Source organism: Toxorhynchites rutilus, chromosome 2 (genome assembly GCF_029784135.1).
Source record: "Toxorhynchites rutilus septentrionalis strain SRP chromosome 2, ASM2978413v1, whole genome shotgun sequence".
Classification (NCBI taxonomy): domain Eukaryota; kingdom Metazoa; phylum Arthropoda; class Insecta; order Diptera; family Culicidae; genus Toxorhynchites; species Toxorhynchites rutilus.
This window is the reverse complement of record NC_073745.1, coordinates 309663980-309689341: the sequence shown is the minus strand read 5'-3', so window position 1 is coordinate 309689341 and position 25362 is coordinate 309663980. Positions and strand designations below refer to the sequence as shown.

Here is a 25362-nt window from a genome sequence, read left to right as displayed (position 1 = left end):
GAAGGATGCGTATAAATCTGACGCGTTGGTGCGGCATGCGCCCGGCAAACGGAAAATGGAGATAAAATCAATAAAAAAAAAAGTGCTGAAATGGAATTACCGTTAGCTGTCGGAACGTGGCGGTATCAAATTATGGTTTTACGTGCTCAGTACGGATTGTTATGGCCACATTAAGGATAAAAATCGCATCTCTTATTCTCTTTATTAGTTTTGGCTGAGGCTCTCGTGTCGTCAATTGGTGGTGTGTGGCGGTTGATAGCTTCTTTACTGGACCGGCGCCAATAAAAACCATTTCGGCTTTTGAGTGATTTGTCAACTCTCCTGTATGTGGCGTTTAGGGAGTTTTTTTTTGTTACGGTGGAAATCGAGCTATTTCTTTCGATTAAAATGAATAAAAATATGACTTTTTCGGTGGATCAAAACCATTAACCGGAATTTCACGTAAGAACTAAATACCGAAGATCGCACTTTCTGTTGTGGTTTCGAATGCCTTCAAATGGGCTGCGGTTTTCAAGCGTAGCGCACTTTTTCCTGGATACATTTCAGCACTTCAGCTCTGCTAAATTGTGCGGCTGTTAATACATTCCTAAAAGGAAATGCTTCTCTTGTTACAGCAAAAGAAAGTTTGTGCTGTCCTCTTCGAACTACTCTCCATTGACTACAACATATCAATTACAGCGCTTTAAGTTCTTCGAAACATTTCAGGCAGTACGTTTTTTGAATGATCATCAAATGATCCATTCCATGAGTTTATGCACCAAAAGTCCAAAGTTTAGATCAAGTTTCAGCAGAAAATCTTAACTTTATCTAGAAAAAACACTATATGAATTCTTCCAAACGTATTTAATTTTTAGGCATCAACATTTGAGAAGGGCGCGTTAAAAAATAACAAGTTGTTCTCACGTCACGAAGAGTATACGATCCATTCCAGCGTGACAAGACAACATTTTGACAGTGTGTTTTCATGTATAAATCACACAAAATTAACAGATGTTATAATAAAATTTAAAAATTTTCTACAAGAATCAGTTGGAGAGTATTTTATAGCCAAATTGGCTTGTTGTCAGTCGAATACTTTTGTAGGGTGACAACCAGTGTCGCCACATCTTCATCAGGACTGGAAGGCCCAATCTTTTTCTAGCTGTACTTTTGTTTCCGAAAATCTGTACCAATAAAATATTTGTTTCATTGGACAATTTATTTTATTAGCATGAACATTTTTTTACTCAAACTTCAAATTTTTCTTTTATTTGATGATGCTTATACATACTTTGCTAAGTTGCGTATTATCAGTTAAGAAAAGTTTAGAGCTGCCTCGCTGTTTGAAAAAATGTTGTTCTCCATCATGCCGCTATTAACCCGATTCCGATGCTTAGTTTTGTTGTGGTTAGTATCCGGAAAAAAATGCTTACGAACGAATCGCCGATTACGCATTCGATTTTTTGTTATCCGATTTTGCACATATTCGTATTATGTGACAGTGATTTGCTTCCTGAGCAAATTCGGCCCTTGTGAATCCCCATTTTAGAAACTTCATTGATGCTTGTTAGATTGGAAAAGTTTTTGAAATTCTACATTGCGATAGTCTTGATGGTCATTGATTTCAATCGAACCTCTTACTTATCTGCTTGACCAGCTCCACGAATAAAACTACGACAGATATTCTTGAATGTTTTAAGGCTTCCACCGTTAATTTTTGAATCATTATTTTGCTATCATCGTTGCATAAATATTCTTGCCGTTTTTAAAATGATTTCCAAATTCAGCAACATATGCATTGATGATTTCAGTTAGAACCATTTGATACTTTAGAAACAGAGCCAGACAACAAAAGATACTTCTTTAGTGTTTTCAAATGACAGCTAGAAAATCTGTAATCTGTATCGTACAGAATCTCTACCAGAAAAGAATAAAAAAAAATATACCTTTCCAGATAAATCTGTGCATGTGGCAACACTGGTGACAACATCTGACTTTTTGCTGTTTCGTACTGTAGAACATTAACGATTAATCTAAATAATTACAATTACATTTCAAACCATACAAATGAACTTTGTTCTATGATTTGGCAACAATAGATGAACATAGATTTCAGAATGTAGAACATAATTTTGTGTCGACTTCCGGTTTGCCGATAATAGTATTGAATGACAAAAAAATATGGAAAACCCATACGATAAAAAGGGGTACACTGGTAAAAGGGTGGGTAAAATGGTTACCCACGGTTAAAAGCGGCTCTTGCAGATCGGAAATGGCATGAAATCCCTCAATACAATCGAGGATGACAGTGTTCGCATATATCCATGGGTGCGTGATGAAGATGAAGAAGGAAAATAATGTTTCTTAGTGAGCAGATAGGATTTGAGCGAGAGGAAGATAATGCTAGAATGGAAAGAACTTAGAACGACGCGTGTGCAGTAAGACATAGAAAGTGCACATACAAATGCACACGCAAACGTCAACAGTCAACGATCGAAATCATAGTCAACACACAAAAACAAACAACCTCGCACAGGTACGCGCACATGCACACACAGTTGCATACATACAGTTAATCAAAAGTTTCTGATAGCAAAATCAAATGCGTTCCCCCGGTAGTGAGCGCCGCCCGATGAGCCAGGTTTGAACAAGCCTTTGATGGCAAGCGCCAGAAAGAAAGAGTGGAGAGTTTTTTGAAAAACTGAACATACAGTATTCACGTTAATTTTTTGTTGACAAATCATAGAACAAAGAAAAAACACAACATTAATGCTCAAAAAAGCCGTAGACCGCAGAAAGACAGGCGTTGTCATGTCACAAAAGTATTTGACTAACAACAAGCGAATTAATCTGTAAAATATTCTCCAATTGAACATTCTTGAAGGAAATTTTCGCAATTGTACTTTGACATCATTCACCTTTTTAAAATCGTGTCATTTGTACATGGAAACGAGAAAAAAAACTGTTTTTAGTGAGTCAAAACGTTATAACGTCACGCTGGAATGGGTTACATTAATTTCTACACTTTAATTTTCGAGAATTTCTGGCACTCGATTTTAAGAGTGGCTAAATTGGAGTCGTCTTCGATACTTCCGTGGCGTTTTAGTGCACACAATCGAACAGAAAGAAATTGCCGAGATACTGTGACCCGCAACGAAAAGAATCCACCCGACTTCATAAACTTTTTCATAGTTGAATAATTAAAAATATGTGGATAATAATTAAAGCAACCTCTCGAGCGGAGGTTCATATCAACCGTTATTGAACAACGTTGGATAATTCCAATTTGATTCGCATTTTTTCAGGTTATATGCAAATTTGGCAATTTTTGGCTAAAACAGGTATAACATGGAAAAAAAATCTACTGGAAAATTTCACAATATCAGAAACAAAACAATCGTGAGTTCAAAACTCAGGGCCTTCAATTGACCATCTTTGTGTTGGTACAGAATAACAACGTCCACGCAAAAATCATCAGCGATGAAGATCGGTCTACGGTTGAAATAGGATCGATTCATCCACACAACTGCTCTGCTCTACAGGAAACATAGGGCTGTTGTTCTATTAATAACAAAACAATGATCATATCCACTGTCTCCGCTGTCCGGTGGTCTAACTGAACAATGGAAGAGCAGAAGGAATACACTTACGCCTAAAATGACAACTGTGTAATGTGCTATTTATATATACGACAAAAACATGGGACATGTACACGATTCAAATCCGGCTCTGTTACAACTAAAATGCTAACGATCCTGAATAAAAAAAAATTAAACAAAACATTGACGCACCCCTTGTTAGTGTTATTGCCTTATGTCAAAACTATTTGTACGCACCATTCACATTCGATTCAAGCTGTGCTTCAGTCGCTTATCATTGGGAAAATTGTTGTAACTTGAATAAATCATGGCTGGTAAACAAATTTAAATTTCCATTCGAAATTTGGTGGTAAAAGACAGTGAGGGCGATCTATCACAACGGAAAATTGCTGCAATATGTGGTACTGTTCAGGAAATATGGACAAATTAAATCAAAGAAAAATCAGTTTCAAATGAAATGAGAGTTTGGAGAAAATCAGGAGAAGCGCTATACAAGATCATCATCTGCAGCCGACGGTTGTGGAAACTTGGCTCAAATCAACAGCATAATGAAGGTTGACGCCTACATTGAAGGTGATCAACGAATATCTTCGTGAATCCGTTGCTAAAACCGGCGTGTAGGCAAAGACTTCAATTCCAACAGGAAAATGATCCTAAACATACTACCAAAAAAAAGTTTTTCAAGTCTAAGCGGACGAAGGTTCTGGAATGACCTGCTCAAAGTGCTGATTTGAACCATATTGAAAATATGTGAGCTATTCTGGACAATAAGGTGGACAAAACTGACGTAATGAACAAGGACACATACTTCACAACATTATCGAGAGGCTGGAAGGAGACTAACGCACAACATCTAAATAATTTGGTGGAGAGCATGCCCAAACATCTTCAGAAGGTGATTGAGGCTCACGGAGGTCATATTCTATATTGGATATATTAAGTGTTCATCATCATATCGTTTTTTTTTTGTTATGAATTTTTAAAGTTCGTCGTTTTGTTTTATGGCTACATTTCACTAATTTGCTTCGCAAGCTTAAAGCAAGAATAAATTGACTACATTGTTGTTTCAATCTCTGCGCATATACCTTATTAACTATTATAATTCAAAAACTTACTCTCATCTCAAAAACATTGTTTATTTAATTCTCATGATATGATGATATGGTTCAAGTGGATTTTTTTTTTCGTTGCGGTTCACTGTATATGCAAATGTGCAACTCTGTCAAAATCAGAACACAAAACAAATTTTGTTTTGACAGATAGTCTTTTTCACACATTAATTTTGCTCGATTGTTGAGATTCTCACAATAGTTTTGTACGGTTTGTATTTTCTTAATTTCCTCATCAGTTTTCCATTTTCAAAAAATATTCCCTATGTAAACCCCCCTTAGTTAGCTCCGGTGCTGGTTAGTGGTGGTAGCCTATGTGTAAATATGGTATAGTAGCACTGCAAGTAGAACAAACCAACAGTAGTGTATCCTTGTAAACTGAACTGAATGATTCAGAGAGCACACACAACTTCACAACTCGACGTATTTTCTTCTCTAACTTCACCTAGGTCGTGACGTACGACGCCAATGGACAACCTGTGCGCGATGGGAAGCGTGGCCGTGGACGAGGACGCGGTGGCGGGGTAAGAATCTTAGCCTAGTTTTTTTTCTGTGTTATGCTTTTTGTATTGGTTGCAAAGCCGAAGAACGAACCCATCATCCTAACATCATCATCATCGAGTCAAAGAGTCAGAGCTGGGGAAAAAGTTGGAAATTTTCTAGCTCTTACACATCCGTCGGCTTGCTGCTGCCGATAAGCGGCAAGCAGATTCCGTCTGGCACAACATATGATCGGAGTAATCCATTCATTCCGGTGCGACGATAGAACCGTACAAGAGTGTCTAGTTGCAACCAACCCACTGCCGGGGCTCTCTGCCAATGTCAACCGTTCTAAGCCGACGTCGTCGACGTCTGCTCGAGGGATTCCCCGGTTCGATTCTCTAGTCTAGCCGCCGCCGCAGCCGCACGTCTCACCGTCGTACAAGTCTGCCGGGAAGGAGAAAGTAAAAAGTGCCGGAATCAAAGTCAAACCACAGACGCCGTCCTCATTGGCGTCGCAGCGTCTGCAAGTCTCTCGTAGCGTAGAGTGGTGGGGGCGGTGGAGGTGGGAGGCCGGCAGCAGCAGCAGCAGCTCCGTTGGAAAATTCTTTCGAACAGACAAACAGTTGTAGAATCACTTCTCCTTCTGGCTGTGTAAAAACACATAAAACCGTATCCGTGAAATACTATGGTAGCAAAGTATCGTGAGGATGATGGGGGAGCGGGGGAATACGGAAACCAAAGGATACATCCTCTCTCTTAACGACGAGGACGAGAAGGATGTCCTTTTTTCATTGCTACCCTGCCTTGCTAACCTTCTTTCTTTTGCCCCAACCCGATGGAAGTGATGGGAAGCAAGCGGATTTGGCGGCACGAAGTGCTAAGGTTCGCCCCCTCGTCACAGAAATTCCAAGTATGCTAAGAGCTTAAGGGCGTCCACACCCCCTCTTCGCTGCGCACTCCATTTGCTCTGTGGTGTATTGAAAAGTTTATTCCTTAATGGCCATGAATTTGCAATGGGGGACAGAAGACGAAAAAAATCGTGCAACGGAGGAAGGATTGCCTTCGGCCGAAAGTGGGTTAAAGTGTGGAAAGATTGTTCTGTTCTATCGAATCGAAGGAGCGTTGTCTTGACTTTTTTTTTGCCTTATTTAATTTCCGAAGTAATTGATAGATAATCCGCGTGTATTCCGCCCCCTTGCCGTGCGAGAATGGAGTCACGCGAGTTTCGGGAGCAAAATCACACTTTACTACTTCATTGACGGCGAATGTTTTTGTAAACGCTCTTCTTATCCACAAACAGATGTCTCTACCATCCAGATCTTCATCTCTTCCATGGTCCATCGGAGGGAAAGCAACAGAGATATAAAAAAAGGTTGTTTTTATTTGTATATGTATACGGAATCGTGGAATCGTGGAGGCTCGTCTTCTGGATGGTTGCCACTCGGCTGTGTGGTACTCCGGATTCTGAAACGATTAAACGACGATGGTAAAAGTGGCAGAACAAGAGTCCCAACGTGTGCAAGCGGCGGCAAGCACGTTTGGCTTCTCGGAGCAATGGTTGGTAGCAGAATGGCAGATTCTTCTGTCACTGTGGATCAGTGGCAAAGACCGCTACCGTTGGAAAGGCATTCGAGTGGCAAGCCACACGACACCTACTTTCTTTCCCGAAGCTGACGATGCGGGGGATTCTTTCGGGTAGGATTTTGAGCCGTGTCTATCAGATATTTGTTTCTGGAACTTCAACAGAGTAGGAAATTGAATGCTATTCATTTTCAGTCTTCATCACTTTGCTAAAGTATTTCCACTTTTATTCCTATCTCTGAACCTTCGAATTAAACGTTTGAGCTGAAGTTATAGAGTGATATATGCTCGATTTTTACAATGACTACCGACGAAAGAAAAATTATGACATTTTCCAGGGGCTGACAGCTGGTTTTATCATATTATGATTTAAAACTCAACTCAAGAGAGCACAAAGAAGATACTCCAGCTGATCCTTAGTATTGATCAGCTTTTTCGAGGGTTTCTATTTTTTTAAACTCTCATGAAAAATGAAGAAACAGAAAAGGCACAGGAACTCAAAACAATTTCTCTTTTTTTCTATTTTTTAAAAACTCTCCTGAAAAACGAACAATTAGAAGAGGCACAAGAATCAAAGAAATTTCTCTTCCGATCCATCCGAGATAATATTCGAATTCTACTGCTGCCCGAAGCATCATTTCTGCTAGACTGCTAGACTTCCTGCTCTCAAAAATTCAGGAACATTTTCCACGATTTTTGTGTTTTCCTAGCGTTGTGAGCGGTTACCTTCTTTATCAACGGCACAACAAAACTCTTCAACACAACTCAGCACCGTTAATCCTTGTTCGAAAGAAAACATTGGGAACATCACATCTTCTTCCCTGGACACCACGCCAAGAACCAAAAAGTGAATCGGAAGCTTAGTAGACATAATGACCACATTACGCTTGGTAGCAAACCATCTGTTGTTATTTTGGTTTTCTTTTTGATCCTAATTAAAGTTTTCCATGGGTTCTTCTTTCTTCGCTTAGAAGATTTTACGAGACATTTGTGTTTCTATTTTTCGCGAATAAGGTTTACCCTCACTATAGCAAAATTGAACCGGAATCGATGTGCATGGACAGAACTAATTAACTTCTTCCAGAATGAACTGTCGAAGTTCGATAACACTTTGTCTAGTGGAAGCCGACATACTATGTGTCAAGTAACAACTATATAACAACATACTATGTGGTTAATATGAATTTGGTTTTAACACCTTTAACACCTTGTTTCCTAGAATTTTTGTCCAAAAAGAGAAACCCCCAAAGCCAGGGTCGAGTCCTTACTATACATTTTGAAGGATATGAAAGCTACCTCGAGCTTTCTCACTGCACGAAATTCGGCCCAGCATGATCCGTCGTTAAAGTTCCGAATGTTGTTCCTTCTCCCATACATCACGCCAGTATCCGTTTAATCCATCCAACCATCGAGTTTGGACTTGTATCGAAGTATTCGAGACAGTTTGTATTTTTCCCGATTGACACCTTGGATTTACGTGGAGTCCTTTCAGCTTTTCCGTATAGTTCGGGATTCGTGCTTGATATCACTTGATTGTTATTCGGATGAGGAGCAACTATTTTTCCTGTCAACAGTGGTAATCTTATTGTGTTTAATTAGTACAATATTATCCATTATCTTTGAAATCATAGACGAATATAGTTCATTTCTTCCTCATCCGATAAAATGTTCTCGATTTTGTTTTTTCTCCAAATTTCTACTCTATCTTGAGCTCATTTGATTATTCTATAATTCATCAAATTCATTTATTTTCACACTTCAAAAAATATATTTTTCTTCAGCTCTACAGTTTTAGTCCATCACTCTTAGATTTTTCGCTTCTAGAATGTTTCACCAATTTGAGACATAGAAGGTACAGTGCTGCCGTCTATCGGATTTTATGGTTGTATGATGCAAGTGTAAACAAATCGTTTGTTTTTCAACTGTACTTTGAGTGCCTTTTTTTATAAATCCTATTGCAGTTTGTGAAACAATCCATAACGAATACGTTATGGTAGAGTGAAACTTTATGAAGCGATTTTAATCCTAAAAACCATTGTTTTATTTTCTGATGCACACAATCGAATAAGTGTACCCTCTTTAAGATTAGCATGCTCGATGGCGTTTGTAAATTTTCAAACATTGAATGAAAATTTTATTGGAAATGTCACTTGCATAGTTTGGTCACGTAGTCCTGACCCTTATATAATCATCACTAACAAAATCCTAAATCTTTTCACCTGAACCTATGAAAAGTGGACCTAAAAAGTTGGAAGAATTGCTTACGATAATGATACTGAAAAAATAAGAGTATAACGCTGAACCCAACTGTTGCTCGATTTGTATCGTCGTTCCAGAAAACTCGTTACACTTTTACATAGAATATTCATTGGATACAGATAATTTAATTTTCATTACCTATTTTATTCCTAAAGATGTGTAACGTTGCTCATTTATATATTTAAACCTGATTAGCTCTGCAGAACATTATACTCTCGTTTAATACTTACCACTATAAAAAAATGATACTCGTGTAAAACAACTTGTTCAAATCCACCAATTTTTGTTTTCCGTTTTGATATTTGCTTCATGTAAACTGGCTGTCAAACTCAGCTTCGATGTCCCGATTACAGCAATTCACAAATCCACGGTTACTATGATCTCGAAATATTTAGCCTCAGAATAAGTTGGTCTGAAGTCCGGGTTTTTAATGTTACGTAATTTGTGAACCACGCCTTATTGCAAGATGGAACAGATAAGTGATCTTATTGAATGGTTAAACACGCGATTACATTTGTTTACACCGCGCGCTTGCACACACACAACATTACATTGTTGACATCAGTACAAACACATTGCGTTTTGAATTAAAATCCTTTTCGTCTTACTTGACAGATAGCAAGTAAAATTCTACAGATTGTACAGATTGTACAACATGTTCCCAGAGCAATTAGGACTTGATTTTCGGAATAACTCTCTGGTGGTAATTTCCATTGGTGGCTATCTAAATTAGACAGATACACTTTTTTCGCAGTTTCTCAAAATTTTGCGACTTATCGTGATCGAAGATTAACCTACTGGATCGAAGCACAGTTTAAAAATCAAATTGATCTTCTGTCATTCATTCGTACAACATCAAAACAACCAGGAAAATAATTTGCTACGATAATGACACTGGGATTATCAGTACAATGTTCCTGAGTGATTTGTCAACTATACCAAACTGACCAAATAGTTCAGGGATAAAAACGAGGCACGTAAACCAAAAAAAAAACCAACATAGACATTTCATATTCTTTGAATAATTTTGTTGAGTGGATGAGAACGACAATAAAACCAATCAATCTTAGGTGTTTGCTTTCTACAATGAAGGAATATTGAATTTCTGGAGAGACATTGCGAAGGAGATCATGTGTTTTGAAAATTTATCATAAAATTTGTCAATATCAAAATAAAAAAAAAAATCCTCTCAACTGATGTCAAACACAACATAAAGTCAATAAGTATCACGTATTCCTTATAATCTAGGTATTTCATTTCCTTTTCCGAAAACATTTGCATACAACGATTTGCAACTAGTAGAGATTATTTGTTCCATCTTTTTATCTCATTGATTAATTCATGTAACCTATATGAACAAGATTTCACTAATGCCACTCTGAATCTCCGGCAATTCAGAAAACTTACAAAAATGTCACGCTTTCATGGAATATTTTTAAGGTTAATAACTTTGTCTGCTACCAATGGATGTTGATGGTGTGCATACCAATTCAATTGGAAATTCTATTACAATTGTGTGATATGTTATACATTGCGATTTCCTAGTCCATTAATGGTTTAAATTAACAAGGATTGGAAGCATACTCATTATTTCATACATTTGTTCTGCATTTCTGCTCTTGCCCACCTGTGGTTTCTATACCGAGGAATAAGTGAAGTTGTGAGACATAATTTTTATATATCACTGCGAATAAGGCATGCGTAAATCGCTCGCTCAAAATACAAATGCAGCGTTCGTTCGAACGGATGCTGTGGGGAGATTTTTAACCCCGCCCGTTTATAACTTGTCGGATTTCGCGATTTCTAATACTCGGGGAGGCGAAAGAATTTAAAAGTTGAAAGCCTCTATAGTGCAACGCGTTCATCCGTTATAATACTCAGTCTCGCTCCAACTAGCTCTCATAATGCTGACGTCACACATAACGGGTCTGTTTAGTAGAAAGACGGGATAATAAAAAATGGTCGAAAATAAGTACTGTTCCGTTCAAAATGGTAAGTTTGGTCAGCCTATCTATTGCTAAGATATACAGGGTAACTTCGATATAACGTACATTTTACTTTCAAAATTGTACGTTGTATCGAATTGTACGTTATATCGAAGCATAATAAAAATTCAGAAACGTAGCTTATATTACTTTATCGTGTTGTTGTTTGGGTAAGGTTAATGAATAAATTCAACTAGAAAACGAAGCCAGGCTTTCTCATGATGTTTCTTTTCGTACTGTTGATTAAAGAATGATTCATTTAGAATCTGGAATCACAAATCCAATTGTATTTCGAGATTGGTTAAAGGTAAATATTCTAGTCTAAAAATACAGATAATTTATTGTTCTGACAGAAAAAAAAATCAAAAAAATTTTCCTTTACACTACGTACTAAGTGTACGTTATATCGAGGTAAAATGTACGTTATAACGAGGGTACGTTATATTGAAGTTTCCCTGTATGCTTTTTTATATACCTCCTTCTGTATTTTTCCTTGCAATTTTCAAGAACTAATGACTGATTTGACGCATTCAAAATGTTACGGAAGGAATGCTGTCGGCTCGAAACCCTGTCTGTCCATATTCGGATCAGGCTTGGAATCCCTGGCGATGACGATGATGTCGACGGGAACGATAACGATAAGCCTTCTTTTTTTTTGGGAAGAAATACCTTCAAGCTTCATCTCTCCAGCCGCCGTTGATGACGGTGGTGGTGGTGGTGGCGGTCCGTCTTGCAGTGACGGCATGTTCTCTGCAAACAGTGTTGCTGCCGTATCCCTTGTGGCCATTCAACACCATCGTTCGACATTGGCACGAGTAAGCTACTCCAGAACGAGATCGAACCTTGTGTATATGGATTGAGAAGGAACGACGACGTCGTCGTCGTTGTCGGCGGCGGCATGGATCATAACACCCCTCTTTCTACACCACACCATTCGATTTCTTCCCTTTTTTCTTGAGTAGTCCCAATGTAGCCACTTGTTGGACGCAACGGCGGAGGCCTGCTTTTTTTCTGTTCAAATCCAAAACCGACGGCGGTGTGCTTCCACATACCATTTAGCACAGCAGCAGCAGCAGCAGAGCCACACTCGGTCGTTCTGGATACAAGTTGGAACAAGGCGACTGAAGGAGCGCAGGCAGCCAGGCATACGCTATACGCTTCCTCATTCTTGTGCGCCCCGTTTAGGAGAGCTCTCTTCACGGGTGCCCATTCCACATGCTGCGGCAGACGCCGCTGGAGAAAAAGATATCATATATCGTTTTATATTCACTGTTTGCCAGAAGTGTGATGCACAGACGTCCCGAAGATTCGGTTCCCCGCCTTCACCTACGCCATCAGCAGACCCGTATCCGGCATAATGCGATCGGTTGGGATTTGGATGGTGGCGGCGGGAACCCAGCATGGTAGCCAGCTTGGGTTGTGGAAACGTGTTGTCTACCTGCTCCGGGGCCACCATGTGAGAACGGCGTACGGTTTAAAGTGGCGCACGGCAGCCGGGAATTGATTCATGCTGTATCGTTCCTTTGACGCCTCCGCGCGGCGCTTGTTTGTTTGCCAAGATCATGATGAGATGATGATATACATGATGTGTGTGTGTGTGTGTGTATGTTTTGCCGCCTTTTGGTCTCGTGCCTCGGCCAGCTATGGATGAGTAACAACGCATAAAAACGCGAGGAAGCAACTGTCTCTTCTTCTCACTGGCTGGTTGGTTGGCGTGTGCCATGAACGGCTCTAGGGAAGAGGTAACTTTTTGTGAATGAATTTAGGATCTTGAAGCGGTCGGAGGACGCGGAGGTTCGTGTTGAAGAGTGAGCTTACCGTCGAAGGCAACGACGACGACGACAGAAGGCAAATGGTAGATTATGTCTTCAAAGGGGACTACCGCAACACGGCGCTAACAGGTGGCAATCAACAGAGAGGCTTGTGGGAAATGGTTCGTTTCGTTGATTGACCTAATCTGATTTGATCTTGTCGTGTGCTTTGCGACCGTGCTCGGAAGCATAATTCTATTACCCTGTAGACTAATTAAATAATCTATTTCTGGGAATGAGTCGGCGTCCGAGAAACAAACCAACGACTTGTTGAATGAGCTTATACTTTCGCTTTCGTTGTTATGTTTTTTTTTCTGTTCCGACTCTCTGTTCGCCTCCGTAGCATTGAATTCATTCTAGGGGAATATAAAAATTACCATTGTCAGAGTAGAAAACTTTTTTTTCCACTCCACCAAAACTAAGAGAAAAACTTTTTCCATTTGAATGGTCCTTTATTTGTCTGCTATTCGTTCCTTGACTCTCCTAGGTTGGAACAATAGTTGCCACAGAATGCACAGAAAAAAAACTACATAGCGGTAATGAAAATGAAACCGGAAAAAGAATTCCGGATGCAACAGCTTCCACCATTGCGCGCACACACATAGTCCCCCTCGGATATATCCTGTCACCGGTGCCGCCGGAATGGAACCGTACGAAAGCAAAAGTTACTCCAGATTCCATCCTCTGTAGAAAGTTGAAAACACGGAACGTCGGGAAAAAAGGCGCATCATTTCCATGAGATATCTCACGGCTGCAGCAGTAGAACAGTCACTCCCAGGCAAAAGTGGCACAGTAACCTGCACCAGGCCGCCGGTCTGTCGGTATGCAGGGAATCTTTCGAGCGAAGCTCTAAGTGTGACGCAAAAATTTCTCAGCCTACTTACGGGCTGCTGGGCTGGTGCTGCTGCTGCTCCGTGTCGAAGCCGTCGGGTCGGAGTAAAAGTACCGTTCGTTCTAAATAACTTGCTGAGGAAACCTGTTCCCTCGACGACGACGGCGGCGAAGGCGGTGGACTTCGGCATCGGATGATACGTAGTACGGAGTTAGTCACGCGAAATTCATAGCCTTCCCACCTCTCTCGAGCAATTGGTCTCCTGCGATTCCTGCGCTAGGCGAGGGCTGCGAGGAGATTACAGTGCGATGGGTACTCCGTGTGGCGTGTAGGAAGACGATGAAAATCATCAGATAAGCGTGGCGGCAGCTGCAGCAGCACAACAGCAGAGATACATCGAAGTGGAAAATAGCGCGAAGTGGCACACACTCGCCTGCATGCATACACAACAAATTCGCATCCGCAGGGCGGAGAAAACTATTAAAATTGCAAATTTTCCCTACTTTCTTGGAGCGTGTCGAATGGCCACGGCGGTGGAGGCGGCGGTGGGATGGACAACAGCGCGGGCAACTAGTTAGGGAAGTGATGATATGGAAACAAGGCGGCGAAGATACAAATAAAATAGATGAAATGGAGGGGGAGGAATGTATGGTTTATGGACGCTTGACACGCGAATAAGATCGGGATTTGATACCCCCCCCCCCCTCAAAAGCGGGTTAATGAACGTTTGTCGTGAAGCCAATTTGGTATGCTATGTATGTAGATAGCCATCGTTATCTAGAAGTCCCACAGGATCCCACAACGTTTATTGCTTCAATGGAAGGGAATTGCTATTGATTTTCTCAATTAAATCAGCAGTCACAGAAAGTGAACCAGAGGGGTAACCGAAAAACTTTACTCACTTCATCAGCAAGGTAACTAAAAGTTCCGATTTGCTGTCCCATCGGATGTTAGTTTGAATGACTGCGATTGAGGGGCTCACGCAACTTAAATGTTTCATGGAATCGCTTTCGATCCACTAGCACACGCTGCCCACGCAATGAAAGGATAACGTCCAAATACTATCGCGTGTGCATTCTCTGGTGGGATTGGTGACAAAGTTTGTTATTCAAATTATATCCTAATCTGGAGGCTACTAATCTGCATTTTCCAGTAGAATGTCGTTCATTCTTCTGTGAGCCGTCAATTTAACCAAATTTATTTGTGTCTAATGTGATAGCACCTACCTTTTACGCTCATATACCTTGGCATAGAAAAAAAGAACACTGATCTGATTCCAAAAAAGAAGATTTGGGTGTGTGACACCTCCCAAGTGGTTCTCGAACACTAGCCGCAAATGTGAAGTCGTTAAATCAGGTTAAATTCAATGAATGACGTATGTTTTCCCGGTGTAAAATAATGTATAATAAACGAACAAATATTCCTTTATTCTAAGCATCACACTCTCACCTCAAATCACAATCAGAGTGATCAGCTATAAGAAACATAAAATAAAACCGACATTCTATCGGATTTCAGAAGCAAATTATTTTGCAGTTCATAACTAAGCATCCAGAGCACATTCTCATCGCGATGAACTGAACATCTCTGATCACATTTTGCGTCACTTTGGCGGTGATGGATTGCAGCATTGTTCGACCGGTGAGTTGGCCCAGATTGTTTTGTGTGCCAATTTTACGACAACAGATGTTCATCAGTTTTCATTAAATGATTTGTTTATTTAAAATTTTCGCTTTGCCGCAATTTTCACAATTTTCACAATTGAAAAAATCGAAGAACGTGTATTCATTATTGCTATAAACAACAATTACCATTGTTCAACTGAAACGAAATATGTTTTCGACGGTTTGTGCACAACAAAAGATGAAGACAAAGCCAGATGGAGTCGTTGCTATTCATTTTGATTGATATAAAAACTATCCAAACTATCCGTTCCAAACCGCACACAATCTTGTTCTTATCATGCAAGATCCGCCACCGATCCGAAGTTCCAAGTGGAGAATTGTTGTTCATATTCCCGAGATCACGCCAGTTGACCATTTTTTACGTCGCCAAAAAAGCCTGGAAACCAGAAATATTTTCTGACTTTTGGAATTTTTCAAGACGATAATAATCACGATAAAGACCTAAGGAATTCATGTGAGATTCGAAACTCAATCATTTTTTGATGTGAGAATGCATATCCAATTCCCTAATTGCAAATTATTCATGGTAAAATATTCAAGTTATTATATTTTCTCCCTGTAAGCACTTTTACCTTCTTCATTTTGCAAATGTCTTAACCAAAAATGTTAAAACGATAAAACAGGTAAGTGGGATTATACTTTCTGGATACTGCAAAACGCGAACACATTTGTTTACACCGCTCACACACATACTTATAAAAATAATTTATTTTGCTGTTATCACCAAAACAAACATATCTAGTTATGAATTCATGAATCATCTTCGTCTCGCGTAAAAATAAAGACAGTCGAAATTTGACTTGCCTTCAAGAAATTACAAGAAAAACAGAGTATATGAGGGCCGTTTGAAAATGCCGTGCAAAGTCAGAGAGATGGCACTACTATCGTATCGAGGTTATGTTTGGTTAGAAACATCTCTTGGAAGAACACACATTAAGTTTCAGATCGGTCTGTTTCTTTGTGTTTGGCATTCGTTCGAATCGAGAAAGTCGAGTGATTTTTTCACATCACTACAACGCACTAGCTAACGTCTCAACAGTCGCAAAATTTTATGGAAGTAGAGTTCCAGCTCGTTTCACATCCTCCCTATTCTCTAGACTTGGCTTGGCTCGGACTATTATTTGTTTCCCAATTTAAGGAATAGTTGCCGGGAAAAAAGGAGGGGATTGCAATAACGAATGTCCATTTTTCAGACTTGGACAAGTCCTACTATTCGGTTACAATAAACAAAAAAAAAGTTGAACGAAGTGTATAATCCAGTAGGAGACTATGATGAAAAATATAAAAGGTTTACCTCAAACGCTTAAGTAGTTTTTTTTTGCACGGACTTTTCAAACTACTCTCGTAGTATTGGGACCTCGAAAAAGTTGCCTCTGGCTTTTCATTAAAATTAATGCTTTATTTTGAGCAGTCATAGTCATGTCATGTCAATGAATGTATATTGTCCATCGATAGCCAACATTTTTACTTCTTTTCTAGCATTGTACGTCTCACTCCCGACTTTTTCTTCACAACCAACATCAAAAATATTATGTTTGCAGCGTCTGAAAAAAAATATATCGCCTTCAATAGAGCATGGAGCATGGTCTCATCAATAATTCGGTGTGTTTCTGCTACAGATTTTTGTTTTGGTATTTGGTATAAAATAGAGCGGTAAAATTTCCCGCGAACATTATTCTTGGCAACTGTTTTATATTTATAAAACAAAAAATCAAATTATTAATTTAATGTCTTCCTCACATTGTTCGTTTGAGGTCCGGAATAGAAAACTATCATGCGATTCAGTGCCGATTTTTGGGAAAAAGCATAGTTTTTATATACAAAGATACATTCATTCAGTTTTCAGTGAATAGTTTTGTACAACAATCTTTCGCCATCTTTCACCAAATTATTCTCCCAGAATATGTTTGCATTCTTATCGAAAACTGTTAAAGGTGTTTTCAATGCTCTCCATGGAGTCGAGGTTTTTGCCGTTAAGGGAAATTGGCAGGGACCTGAACCGTTATGATTTTGCGCACATGTTCGGGAGAGTTAACCTTCTACAGCCCAAGCCCGCCTTTAAACGGGCTTCGCGGATTCTCCTTTTAAATTATTCAGACATTATTTCCAAAGTTCACCCCCACTAGAACGCCTTTATAATATTTTCATCTATCACACATACACATTGTTTTTATGCTGGCAGCTTTCTACTAGGAGTATTTTAAGTTGAAAGTCGGAAATTCGAGATAAAAGTAAAGTAGGTTTTTTTTAGATAAATAAAAAACTTGGGCGGTAGAGGGTTAATAAATGTCGACACTGTACCCGCGATAACGCGAATCGTTTCGGAATGTAAAGATGAATAAACAAGAAAAAAAAGAGTAAGCATTATACAAGCGCGGACCGGAGAACTTTATATGCAGCTTTTTATGACAGTTATCATTTCCAACTAAGAAAAACTTCGATAGGGATCAGGAATATCAGCTACTACAGATATCAGGAATCAGGAATAATCAGCGTCATTTATGAAAAATCAGGCAAAATTGAGTGTTGAGTGTATTATTAGTTACAAAGTGCTTCATTTCGAATGCGAGAGAATGCGCACTATATGCGATATTGAAAGAGGCATGGGACGACATAGCAGTCACGCTTACCACTCCTCCACCGACAACGATAATTCACTACCTATTGCACAACCTTTAATCTCGCCGTATTTATTTGATATAGTGTGTTGACAAAATTCGAATATATAAACATCATGACGATTATGTTTACTCAACGAATCTTATTTTTTGATGGATTTGAGAGTTGAAAATATACCTGCATTACATACGATACTGACACCGAAGTCTATGTTTTGATAAAGCTGCAATATTAAAGTATACTACAATTACATTCATATGAAACAATCGAAGGAATTTATATCTTAGTTGCTATGAAACCAAATATCGTTTTACTAAAATTGCACATTTTCCGTTCTGCTCGAATCCCTATTTAGACTGGATACTGGATTCCTTGGAGATTTTTTTAAGTCATTCTCAGCAAATCGCTGCATGGAGAATTTCTAGCTATTCGCTATTTTAGTATTTTTCCGGATTGGTTTGTTGAAATTTGCTTCCCTTTCTGCTTGATGTTTGTCGCAGGCGCGAGCCATTGTGGTGGTAGCCGAATTGCAATTCACAATCCCCGTTTTTTGTTTCATGTATTCTTGCGAAAATTGCACGGTGGTCACTACTTATTTAATGTATATTTTTCTCATCTACTTCAAGGCAATGATTCATTCATATAACCACAACTGTGTTGTCTACATCACTTAATAATGCAATAATTTCACACGTGTTGCTATTATATCAAAATGATGTTCAAATATAACCAAAAAGTGAACTTACAATATGGGGTACATATTTTCATGGTATATATTAAAGACTTACTGAACGCAACTAATGTTTTTTGAATACCGAAACACATTTTTTTTGTCAGGTAATTTTGCAATTTGTAGTTTTGCACGTGCCAGTGTACACACATGCCTACTTTTCTGTGATCTACTCCTTAAAAAGACGCTTAACTTATGTGACATCTATCTCTGACTGAAAGAACTTTAAACGAACTGTCTGTTCGAAGTTGGCTTCGATGTTAGATTCAACACATTTCTACGCGAACTGTCTCGCAATTATTCTTTCATCGGGTCTCCGCAATTATTATGAGCTACGCAAAGTTTGGGAATTTATATATGTTAAGCGAAATAACTACTCTGCTCAATTGCAATACACTGTTATCTATCAACATATTTCTCATCAAAAATCGCACTTCCGCTAGAGCACTCAAACGGGTGCTCAAAAATTCAATCATATTTATTTTGCAGAACATTCTCTCAGATTGAATTAAATATTGCTGCTTCAAAATTCGATCCACTCCACCAATGCCCCGATATGTATGTGCTCCCATTTTAAAAGGCCCACTTTCGCACCACATTTCAATGATCCGGCCTCGGGTTCAATGTTCCGTCCTACCCATCGTTTTCCACCCTATATAGTAGCTGGAGCAGCATCATTCTGCCCACGTTCCCCGTTCAAGGTTGAATTTATGTATAGCCTAATTTAAACATATAGTAAATATTTTAAAAATGGTCATCCATCCTCCTGACCTGGCCTGGCGCCTGTCTCCCGGCGTTGGCCGCATCCAATCGTTTACACACATATCGAGAGGACCTGTTTGCTGCTGCTACTGCTGCATATACCTTTCGGATAGTACTATCGAACTTTTTTCTGTGTTGTTCTGCTCCGTACCGCCGCCGTTTTGTACACCGGGTCGGACGGGATTCAATGAAGCGCGCGCGTATTCTCGCAATTCGTCGGAACTCTCGTTTTCAAACGCATTCCGAATCCGGTTGCGTGTTCTGCCGATGATTGTGAGAGAATCCGGGGGATGATGGTGACGGTGGCACCGGGGGTGCTGTGGAGTCCATTGCATTTAATTCATTTTCATTCACAACTAACCAAATGCTGTATACACCGCCGCGGTGGTCACATGCACCGGATGGAGGTGGCGGTGCACCTCGCTCGTGTGTACCACACCACTCATCATCATGAGCATCATGTCATCGTAGTCGTCGATTCGGCGGTTTTGTGATCGAAATAATTTCACGACTACTGTTGTTGTTCCACCAATCCGGCCCCCCTCTTTTGAAACCCACCGTGGTTCACGGGTTCGGCCGACTGCAGAGACATCCCGAGTGGAATCACAGGAGGATATAATGCATGAGTAATAATATTGTTTCAACATTCCACAATTTGGATGGGGATCCCCGATGCCCGACGCGCATAAATACATGAGTGGCTTCGACTGTTGCTGCATGGGATGCACTCATCTGTTTTTTTTTGTCGGACAGTCTACGGGTTAATACTCGATATGTACGCTATTAATTCCAATCTGCAACTATGTTTCTCTTTCATTCCGCGGTGCTTCATTCCCGCGCGTCTTGCAAACTCATGGTGTCAAGGACTGGTTAATCGGTACCAGACCCCCATTCCTCCCATTCACCAAAGGAAAGTACCGCCCAGTGGTCATTATTCTTAATCGCTTGTGCAGCTCGATCTCGTCTCTGGCGGCTGCAAGTCCTCGGCCGATCAATCGGTTCAAGGTCTCCGCCAGTCGGCTGGGATCTTGTTCTCGCCGTTTGCCAGTTGCGATACAGCCACAAAAGCCCTTCAGGCAAGGCAAAGTTAGCAGCAGCAACCAACAGCCAACTGCTTAAAAAAAAACAACCAGCAAAACAAAAACACAGTAAATGAGTAAGAAAATCAAACCATACCAGAAAAAAAACTGCACTGCAGCATCACAGCGAAAAAAGCTTCATCTCAGGCAGAACTTCAGCACAATGAGTGCACATGCAATTATAATCATTTCGCATGCTTTCATTCGCTCGGTATGAATAATGATTCATCCGTTCGGTGTAATTTAATTAAAAGAGAGAGGAGGAAAAAAATACGCGGATAACATGCGATATTGGATACATTGTTACCGAGATTGAAGAAGGCGGGAGTCACTGAACGCGAAGAATAACACCTTTGGGTCGTGTTCATCAACGGAGGAGGATACCCAGAGGGGGAGGTGAAAGTCTTTGTCCCAACAGCTGTTTCCAACTGTTGCTGTTGCGCTTCAAGCGCGCGGCTAGAAAGGATTACGTTATGTAAACAGATGCAGCCGTCAACGAGGCGCGCGGGGCACAACAATAAAATGAAATCTGTATAAATGTGCATACATATACACTTTTTAACTCCATGCAACAACAGACCCATGATAATGGGGGTAGTGGGGGTGGCGGAGAACATTAGCAGTTGGCGGCAACTGACTTCTGTCGTGGGAAAAAAGCTACAAGAGCGTACGTACGTCGTTTGTCCTGTCACGAGATGCCGTAACCAGCCAACCAGTCGTCTGAGAGTGGGAGACCTTACGACTTACGGTGCTGGTCTGGATCTGGTCGTACCGGTAGTGGAGAGTATATAATTTTTTTTTCACCCATTCATTGGTAACATTTTCGCCCACTTTCGCGCTGCAGAAGTGCAGCGAAAATGAAAGAGAAAGTTTGCACCGCGCGTTGTCAACGTTATCCGAGGATACTTCCTCCGTTGATCCGGTTTCGGTGCCGCTGTCCAAGGAACTCGAACGAACCTTCAGAGCACGACGACGAGGGATTGGGATGAGGTCGCGCAGCATCTTTTCACAAGAGTCGCTTGAACCAGTTTCGGACAGGTCGCGAAGTGCTTTGTTGTGGGTAAATCTTGCTGAGAGGTGCGCACAATTTACTGCACTGAAAATATGGTGTAAATCCTTGTGCCGCAGACGCGAGCGGTGTATTTTTGGGGTCACCATTTAGCCTGTTTTATCGCAGCAGCATACGTTCTCGCGATTAATTGCAGCGCAAATCAACAACGAAAAAAATCTCCCACTTCTGGTTCTGATGAGAGGGGGTACATATTTATTTTTTTTTTATATGTGCAACTTCTATAAATAAATAACGGATTGTGTCAGACTATATTCATACATGTGCTTTCTGAGGGACTCCGTGTTTGCACGGTCTGGTCAAATAAGCGATATAAAATGGGAAAAACACAATGGTTCTGTCTGAATAAGAACTGGTGAAATGCTCTCTCTCTTTGTCTACCAGCATGCGGTAGTGGCACCGAATTGGGGTATAAAAAAACCACAACTGGGTCAGATGATAATGAACGAATTTCGCTTTCATTTCACACCCGGAATGCAGATTGTTTTTTTTATCGTAGCCAAGGAACGTTGAAGCCCATGTGAAGTGGGTGGAATGCGCTAAAAATGGTTTGCGTCCCCTTTCATTTCACATTTAATAATTTCATAAACTCAATTCTAATTCTTAACACTCAACAGTCGTGAACTTGGCGAACGTCGTTCGAGACCATCAGGAAATCATATGCTAAACGGGGTGCTCTACCCTCAACTCATTCTATGAAATGTTCGAATGGCCGCTTTGGAACGCCTAAATCAATTAGTTCGAAATGTTGAGGATACGAACAGCCGTTGAGTAAAAATTTCCAACATAGTTGATAAGCCTACAAGTACGGATATACTCCGCAAGGTTCGCCACCATGTGATTCACCGAAAATTGACTCCTAATAGATAAAGGTTTCGCTGGAATCGCTCAACTACGAGGAGTGGAATGTTAGAATCTCCAAATTGAACTCTGTACTCTAGAAAATGAAGTACAGAAATGAGGTTTCGGAGTGCAGAAGCCTTTGTAATCAGATGTTAGTCGTCAAAAGAACAGAGAATGGTTTTCGCTGTCACTAAAAGGTTGTGCTCATGGAAGCAGGATTAAGAGCAGCTGAAGATTACACTCGATCAGCTGAAACTCTAAAAAAATAACTTCGACTTTAATAATGACGCTATTGACTGCATAGCACATAATGTTTGACATTAAAAGAGGCAGAAAGATTCGCAATTTTTTTTATGTAAGTGAAGAAGCTCTTTCCACTTCAAGTCCTTTACACGTGTTTTTGACGTAGGACTACGTCTTACATTGAGGCTGCCAAATCAGAAAACAGGTCACGTTTTTATGAAATAAAGTTAACGTTAATAACTATGATCGCTGCGAACGGATTTTAACGATTTGTATACCTATCAAATTGGAAATATTCTATGATTTGTTTGATATGCTATACATTACAATCCCATAGTCTGTATATGGTTTAAATTGGTGAAAGTTGGAAGCATACCCATTTCCCCATACATTTGTTCTGTTCATATCTGTGCTTTCCCGAACAGAGCTGTCAATAACGGGCATATAGAATAGAACAACCATCTGCGAGACTTGCGAAGAGTGAATGCAGTCCACCGCACTTCACGGAACCTCATAGAGAATGGACATTAGTTCGAATTACTAGTAATGTATCAGAGAACAAAATCGATGTCTAGGGTCTTGTTGCGTACCAACGCAACGCGCACCTGTATTTATGAACTTGGCTCAAAGAAGAAATTGTGATATTAAATTTATAGTTATATCATCAGTGCATGAAGCATTTCAAGATATTAGAACAAAGTGTCCGAAATATGATGTTGTCCGAAATGATTCAAAACGGTACTGGAATGGACTACTATTATTGTCAGAGAGCTTCAGTTTCATCCGTTTCATTTCACAAAAATTGATTCTCTCGTACAGTCTTCAAAAAAAGTGATGTTAAAAAAGGCACATAAGGACATAGCAGTCATGCTTACCACAACATCACATGCGGTGACAACTTATTACTCATGATTCGGTTCGCTCTGAAAAAGACGATTAAAAATTTCTCTTCAATGTGACGAATGAAGCGAAAGGATTGTGTACGAAGGAGGAGAGATAGCCAACATAAATAAGCTAGATCACGCATTTCTCCGGAACAACCTCAAATTTCTTCGGGTTAATGAACCGGTTTGTGCGGCATGATGGAACTGATGGAACGTACCGGGTTGCTATCAATCTTTGCACGGACTGATTCGATCACGTTTAGCGTGACCATGCAAACCACGAACATCCATTTGCCGGCTTCCGCTGTTTAAGAGCATCCTGCAGAGACTTTTTTTTCGATGCGATAAACTGTGACCAAATGACATCCTAAGGTGGTAGGGACGGGACGTAGGCCATCGTCCCGTAGATGGGCAGTATCGAGCCCGAAACCGGTCGACTAAAAAAGGTTGATTTAACGTCTTTTTTACGTTCGTAAGAACTATAAGTGTTGTGTCCTGTCGCGTCCCGCGTGTAATGTATGTACAGCAGTTCTTACGTTGGCACAATATCAAAAAATGAGTGATTTTTAACCATTTGTAGAAAACTCGTTACTTTTTTACATAGAATGTTCATTTAATACGGAGAATTTGATTTTCATCGATAATTTTGTTCTTGCAGATATGTTTATTTTTCCGCCGCAGAGAAAGCGTCATTTCATATTGCAAAAAAAAATGTTTCTAACGTTGTTGATTTATATATTTCAACTTCTGCAGAACATTCTACTTTCGTTTAATACTTACCATTACAAAAAATTAATTTATTACTTGTGCAAAATTACTTGTTCAAACCCACCACTTTTTGCGCTGCGTTTTGCGTTTATATTTGGTTCATTTAAACTCGCTGTCAATTCAGCTTCGATGTTCCGATACTTCGCTATCAACTGCTGAACATGCCACACCCATTCCCAGGCGAAGGATTTCAAGCGATATTACATGAAACAGCGCGATCCGTGATTACCAGCCGGGTGCTATGATTGATGCTAGGATCGTTAGCAAAATTTCAAGCAGAACTGTCAGTGGGATATCCAATTCGGGACGTAGAGAGTACGGTGTCGACATCTACCGGATTTCATGGTTGTATGAGGTAAATGTAAACAAAGCGTGTGTGTTTCAATTGTATTTTTGATTGCCGTTTTTTGTCAATTCTATTGCAGTTTATGAAACATACAAATATGTTGTGGTAGAGTCGAGTTTACTGAAACGGTTTTCACCACATAAATCATTGTTTTATTTTCTGATACAGACCGAAAAAGTGTACTTTCTTTGAGATTAGTATACTCGAATGCAGTTATAAAATCTCAAACATTGAATGAAAATAATTTTGAAATGTTGTTTGCATGATCAAATCACATAGTGCTGACCCTTATGTAATCCCTACTAGAAGAACTCCAGAATATTTTTACTAGAGCCCATGAAAAGTGGACCTGAAAAGTTGGACAAATTGCCCTAACAGCAAGAGAAATTGTATATGTTAGTGATACTGAAAACTATGATCATAACGTTGAACATTAACGATCGTTCCTGATTACAAATTAAGATATTAACTATAAATGTCGTAACCTTACATCAAAAACGGGTGAAACCCGGTACCTCGAATGGCTTCAACGGCTTAGGGAAGAGATTGAGCCGATGGTAACCAACCGTGGCAGAAATTTTCATATCAACGCGTTGCATTTTCTTCCACCAAGTAAGTAAAATTACCCTCAACGACCGACAGATTTCCCCCGGCAGCGAAATTGAAAATATCTACCAGACCCACAATACATTATAG

The 25362-nt window shown here is 40.0% G+C and overlaps 1 protein-coding gene across 2 annotated transcripts in view; it reads left to right on the top strand.

The window, feature by feature from the left end:
• The window catches only part of LOC129764961 (methylcytosine dioxygenase TET), a 297435-nt gene that overhangs the window by 86139 nt on the left and 185934 nt on the right, over window positions 1-25362 (top strand). Inside the window, exon 5 of one of the 2 annotated variants that reach the window (XM_055764655.1) lies at window positions 5137-5211. The exons of the other annotated variant lie outside the window; for it this stretch is intronic. Within the exon in view, the coding sequence (XP_055620630.1) occupies window positions 5137-5211 (75 nt within the window). The remainder of the gene's footprint in view (window positions 1-5136; window positions 5212-25362) is intronic. 2 annotated transcript variants of the gene reach the window in all.